General features: G+C 33.3%; 1 protein-coding gene across 1 annotated transcript; it reads left to right on the plus strand.

Annotated features, from left to right (window-relative positions):
- Positions 1–494: 494 nt before the first annotated feature.
- hoxb13a (homeobox B13a) lies at positions 495–5,606 on the plus strand. Its single transcript, XM_039740394.1, has 3 exons — positions 495–1,164; positions 1,484–1,706; positions 5,594–5,606. Exons 1-3 carry the CDS (start codon positions 495–497, stop codon positions 5,604–5,606), a joined length of 906 nt encoding a protein of 301 aa, XP_039596328.1.
- Positions 5,607–7,012: the final 1,406 nt, after the last annotated feature.

A 7,012-nucleotide genomic window follows, 5' to 3' on the forward strand; every position in this document is an offset into this window, starting at 1 on the left:
AGTATGTTTATTTCCACGTTAGTAATTCGCAGTGTATAAATTAAGGATTCCACTTTTGCCATTAAACTGGTATCCTAAAAGCATAAATCTACTTTTTAACCCTATCCTGTTGAAGAAAATGAGATTATTGATACTCGATTGTATTTATATGAATTTTTTGAATTTCAAAATAGTCTTTAGTTCAAATACGTTAATTCAGAGTTACATGGAAAATAATCACTAGTTTTGTTCACTTGATGCGAGATATACTGACAAGAAAATATAAATACTCCTGACTTCCAATAGAATCTAGATAATAAATGCAATTTTCTGTTTTTCGCCAAGAGACTACCTTCTGTTTTGCATGTCACGTGGAGCGAGCCGTAGCCAATCAGAAACACCCGCACTGCACTCGACTTTATTGCGTCAATGCAGAAAGCGGAATGAAATTCACTATCCTGTTCAGAAATCCTGTCTTTTATAAGAGAATCCTTTTCTCGCATGGTGAACGTGATATGAACACATCCCTTGTACTCAAACCTCGTTGGGTGGATACCGTGATGTTTGTATACGACAACAACTTGGATGAAATCAACAAAAGCATGGAAGGGCTCGTGGGTGCCGGTAATTTCTCAGCCAACCAGTGTCGGAATCTGATGGCCCACTCTGGTTTAGGGGGTCATGCTTCTCCTTTGGTGCACGGCTCTGCTTATCCAGCGGTTGATATGTCAATGTCAGGATCAGGGGAAACAGGTAAACAATGTCCTCCATGCACAGCTATGCCACAAGGCTCATCTCAAGCAACTTTACCATACGGATATTTCGGCAGCAGCTATTATTCTTGCCGCATGGGGCGTGGATCGCTCAAGACCTGCACCCAGTCTTCTTCCCTGTCAAGCTATCCACCAGAGAAATGTATGGATAACGTGATTCCTCCAGAAGAGTACCCCAGCAGGGCCAAGGAACTTGCATTTTATCACAGTTATGCCAATCCATATCAGCCTATGGCAAGTTATTTAGATGTTTCTGTAGTCCAGACAATGGGAGGAGGTGGTGATGGACGACATGAGACTTTGCTCCCCATGGACAGCTACCAACCGTGGGCTTTAACAAATGGATGGAACAGTCAGATGTACTGCTCGAAAGAACAAAGTCAGACTGGACACATATGGAAATCCGCAATGGCAGGGAAAAAAAAAAAAAAAACTAAACAAAATAAACACAATTATGGGAAAAATATATCATACAAAAACTTACGTCCACATTCATAAAGCCGTTTACACGCATGTACGTTCTTCATGCATCTGCATTATATAGCATGACATATAAATAATAACCAGAATCATTTTCATTTCACGGCACGTGTACAATTATTGAGCAACACAAAGACATATAATTTTATGTTTGTGTTTTAACATTAAATGCCAGCTTTTATCTACGATGAAACAAGCTAACAAATATTACAAAAAAGTTACGACTACAGCTATGCTTTTATTATTAATTCCAGACGTGGTGGTTCATCAGCAGGATGGGAGCTCATTTCGACGTGGTAGGAAGAAAAGAGTCCCATACACGAAAGTCCAGCTTAAGGAACTGGAAAAAGAATATGCGACCAACAAATTCATCACGAAAGACAAGAGGCGAAAGATCTCAGCTGTTACCAATCTTACGGAGAGGCAAATAACTATTTGGTTTCAAAACAGGAGGGTTAAAGAAAAGAAGTTTGTGTCCAAAGTCAAGACCAGTTGTGTTTAATTATGGACACAGCTGACAAAAATTGAAAGAGATTTTCCATTTAATTATCTTTTAATTAAATTGTTACTCTGAAGCAAGCACTTATTTTTGTTTCCTTTCTTTCTCCTTTTTGCTTTTGTTTTATTGATTTCATTTTTTTAAGAAAAAGGGGCAAAAATAAAAGATTTTATGAGCTATTCATTCCAGTGGGGATTTAAAAATAATGTAAATATGATTGACACTGCACATACGTTAACTTACCAATCTACTCAGTATTACTAGAAATGAAAAAAATAATGATGTAGCGTCATTTTAAAATGCTATTTTTTTTTCTTAAAAATGGTATACTATTTGCTTGTAAAAAATATGAAAAATATTGTTACATATTAATAAAGGTCATGTATCAATCTTCGGTTTTGAAGAGGTTTTTCGAATGCAGTTGTTTTGTGCACTTGAATTTAATACTTCACAAGAATCAATCTTAACATTTTTATTGATACAAAATTTCACATTTCATGTGATGATACGATTTGTTAAATACAACAAACAGGTTTTTTAGTTATCTTCAGGTTCGTTAGTTAATCGTGGACACAAAATTAGTTTAAGTAAGTGCGTTATGGGACGAATCAAAAAATAAACAAAAATGTATTTATTAAATGTAAAAATGAGGCAGTAAAAAATGAAGATTTATGGGTTTCAAATATTTACTTTTTCTGAAGTTTGTTTTGCTTTATTTATATAGTTTTATACTTTTTGGGAAATAAAAAAAAATTGAATGTTGATAAATTATGTCAAAAATAAAATTATCAGTCCGTGCATGGTCTAAAGACTTTTAAAGATATATATATATATATATACTGTATATATATTTTGGCAACGTATTAACAAATTTTAATGTGTGCTTTTGTTAATAAGTACACAAACACTGCACAATCCATGTAGACAGATAATTATTACAATCTAAAACTTTAAAGCAAAGTGATTTTGAAATAACAATAAAAATATAGGTAAAACAAGAATACACTTTTTCCCTTTCAGTGAGTTTTACTAGGCATGATTCCTGTTCTCGGCGGGGAGTGTGGAATTCTTGATGCACGAAAAAAAGAGAACTGCAGACAGCAGCACTAAATCAGTGTTTAACCTTGACCTTGAACGTCACGTGAGAGCGTGATAAGTAATAACCTTGATCTTGATGAACAATCAGACGTGATTCAGCAAGCAAAATTGTCCCGTTCGGGAATTCTGCAGTCATTTTTATCGTAAGAATGGCGCCATCTTCTGGTAAATTTATATAATGTTTAATAAAAATGGTGCTAACATTATAGGCCTTTAGACAACGGACTGATAATTTTATTTTTGATATACTTTATCAACATTCAATTCTTTTTTTAATTTCCTCAAAGGTATATATATATATATATATATATATATATATATATATATATATATATATATATATATAAGAAATAAGATATAATTGTACTTCACCTAAGCTGAGACATTTTTCCAAAATGTTTTAATAAAAAATGTAGTATAGCTCGTAATGCACCAGTTTTAAAAACAAAAAACATTTATATGAAATTAATTACTAGTCTGCAAGATTTACAAGTTTGTCTACAAAAGTATAAAACTATTTAGATATATTTGTAAAATGAAACAAAAATAATACTTAATTTATATTATTTCAATGCACCAATCGATAAGCTGAGATACTTTTTCCCAAAATGTTTTAATAATACACTAAATTAAAAACAATCTGTTGTTACTTGGCATATACCATTTACATGAAATTAATTAACTGGTCTACAAGAGTTATTTCAAACTTTGTTATGAATTGCGTACGCATTTTCTTTCTTTCTTTCTTTCTTTCTTTCTTTCTTTCTTTCTTTCTTTTAAGCATAAGCGTACAACATATTCCACTGCTGATTTAGTTCCAGCTTTGTCCTGAATATAAGATATTATGGTTATATTTGCTTTATAAGATTCGTTTATCCGTGTGTTTGATTGAAAACATTTTCAGAAGTGCACGTAGGCTCTAAAATATTTATTTCTGATGTGTTATTTACGAGGATGATCATTTGAGACCTGTTAACTGTAATATTTTAAATGTTTTGCAGCTGTAAATAATTTTACAAAGAGAAAGTCCATTAAGGTTAAATGTGATGTTTTTGACTGTTTCTTATCCTTCCTACAATTTAATCCGTGAATTTTATGTTTTCAGAAGTACTGCAGAAGTCAAGAGGAAAGATTTGCCTGGAGCGGAAAATCATGCGCATTAAGTGCATTTTTGTAAAATGAACGTGGATGACAATGTTAGAATATTTAGTGTGTATTATATACGACATGGAATCTGAGTTGAATACATTAAAAACCACGTGTAACCCTTTTTTAAATTTACCAATTGTTTGAATGTTTTAACACAAATGTAATATTATTATAAACAATACAAACATTTTGTGTCGAGTGGTTGCTGCATGACACGCAGGGCGAGAGAAGTTTAAGAAAACAAGAATTATCTATTTGAATTTGTCTTTAACAGACGGTGATGCTTTGTATTTTGGCATCATTCTGTATAAGAGCAGAGCTGCAGCTTTTCTTTTGTTTTTATGTCGCTTCTTCTTCTTCTAATTATTATTATTATTATTATTATTATTATTATTATTATTATTATAGTAAGACCACGTTTTTCATTAATGAGAAGCGTTCAATTAGCAAATCGAATATACATACCTACATATATATATAAATGTATATATATATATATATATATATATATTTCTTTACGTTTCAGGACTTAATAATTTCGTTAAAAATACAAGCAGGTTCGTCTGAAATCTTTAGGAATTCTGAAATATAAAAATCTCCTGGAGTATTAGACATGTTAAATTCTAGAAAAACAATTGGAATAAACGTGAGCACGATGTTGAAGTTATTTTAGTCGCTGTGTATTATCCCTTTCATTTCAAAAAACGACTCATTTCATTTAACCGATTCTCGCCTTTGCCTTGGGCGTTGAAATGGTGTAGAAATTAAATTAATTTTAAAAAGTGAACTGCAATTATTGTTTGCATTTTCAATTGTGTGGTGCGGTATAACAAAATGCAAAGAGAAAAAGGCAAAAACGTCATAAGGAAAATAAAGAAATAAATAAAAAAAAATAATAAAGCGTTCCCTGTTGCAAAGTCAAAGGCGAGATTTTTGTGTTGTAATTTTTCTTCTCATATTTCATCCTGTTTTCTGTACTTTTTTTTATTTTTAATGGAGTCCCTGTATGAAAAATGTCAACAGTTAACGCTTTTCTGTGTGAATACGTGGGAAAACATCTTCTAAAATATATAAAACGATTGTACGGGTAGTATAAATATATGCACAGAAAAATAAATTGTTTCAAAAAGATTCTATTACTTCATAAATATTAACATAAATAGTTACATTAATAGTCATTTTTATTATTAACTTTTAACTTTTTTTGAAATGCACAAAAATAGGACAATAACAATGGGCCGCCTTCTCCTGTTATCGATTTTTTATGAAAGCCTTGAAACAGACAAAAGGTTTTCAGAATTAATGCCTTTAAATAAAATTAGCTGGCATTATACAAAAATAAAACATTGCCTCAAGAAAATGTTATGAAATAAACATTTCCGTTCTGGTCATTTATTCTCTCTTTTCACAAGTGACAAGAAATGGCTAAAGGTTCGTTGATGACGTTACACTCTCTCATTGCGTGTCATAAAATTATATTTTCATATTTGAGGGAGCGACCACGTATGATAAACGCTTAGTAAACACGTCGCTTAACTGAAAGCTGTCAGAGATGAATCGGCGTGTCACGCGGTGCTTGATAATAAAGCATCAACCGTTAAAATAAATACTGTAGCTGTAAAACGTAGGCACATATAAGCACCGTGTTAGCCAGTATTTCGCCACACTGGTGACCAAGGCAATGATTAAACATTGAAGCAGGTGAGCACCGAGTGCAGCGTTTCGTCGTTTTTCCAGCTGTATACTTTAATTGTATCATTTTTTCTTCAAATAAACTCGCCACTTTGAAGAGGAAAACATTATTAAAGAATAAAATGTCAAGCTCACTAGTTATCACTGTACTTTTTATTTGATACCCATGTTACTCATTCATATTTTATACAAAGGAACCTGAACAGATTGTGCCTCACAAACTCACACCGACCCTTACTCGTCACACGATGCCATCTTCTCACAGTGTTGTCTGCAAAGGGGGAAGACCGTCAGTTGGGCGACTTTGCAGTTGAACTTGAGACATCTTGTAAACAGTTACTAGTCTGGCGGCTGTCTGGAAAAACACTGGAGGGTAGATGGTTAGTTCCATTCCACACGAGGTAAAGCGGAGGGCCGAAGCAATAAAGCTAAAGTAAGTTCAGCCACATTCACGATACACACAGCACGGGGCGTCCTAAACGTTTTCAAGCTGACTGTTTTTTTGTTGTTTCACGTAGCTGTAGTATTTTGTTTTAAATGCACACAGTAAATACAAGGTATATTAAAGAGCCGCAATTTCTGGTACTGCAACTTATCAAAATTAGCGCGGTGCTGCATTTAATTAAAACAAAGTAATGCTTGCTAATAAAAGGAGTCATTTACAGTGCAATTTCAATGATCTGTGAGAATAATGATATATAAGGCGACCTTTAATGGAAGAGGTTTTTAATGCTGTGGTTGCATACTTCCACTTGCTTAATTCAGATGTCACTTTCACTCTTTTGTGGGTTGTCGAATGCCACAAATGCTTCATAATGCTCAGTTTATTGGACTGCCAAACTGAGTTAGTCACGGTATGCCGAGAATTGACATCAGGAATCTAAAAATACACAAAGTAATTTAATTAACAACTGCATTTGCCATACAGAGTGTTTTACATTGGGTGTCTGAGTCTTTATTATTTTTTACTGTATGGCTTCATTTTAAGTTGGCAGTATAAACTAGAATGGCTGGGGAAGGGTGTTGCTTCACAATGTTCTTTTCCTAATTAAACTGTTTCATTTTATATCCTATGGCTTCCTTCTGAATGCTTTCATTACTATATGTAAATCTTTGTTGTTAAGAGGGTCTCTGTGATGCCATTTTAGTGACTCTCATTGTAACAGCATTAAGATTTTCTGTTCAAAAGACTTTGTTTGGGCAGTATGGTGGTGCAGTGGGTAGCGCTGCTGCCTCGCAGTAAGGAGACCTGGGTTGATTAACAACCCCTCTACTATGTAACTGACCAGATCAATAGCCCACAAGTTTCATTGACTTGATGCTATACTCTTATTAAAAAGTG

Source organism: Polypterus senegalus, chromosome 17 (assembly GCF_016835505.1).
Source record: "Polypterus senegalus isolate Bchr_013 chromosome 17, ASM1683550v1, whole genome shotgun sequence".
NCBI lineage: Eukaryota > Metazoa > Chordata > Cladistia > Polypteriformes > Polypteridae > Polypterus > Polypterus senegalus.

Bases quoted from the DNA above. Each gene is read 5' to 3' on its own strand.
- hoxb13a (XM_039740394.1), top strand. From the start codon at position 495: ATGAACACATCCCTTGTACTCAAACCTCGTTGGGTGGATACCGTGATG. The intron at 1,165-1,483 runs CAGGGAAAAAAA...TATTATTAATTC, and splicing joins CATATGGAAATCCGCAATGG to CAGACGTGGTGGTTCATCAG.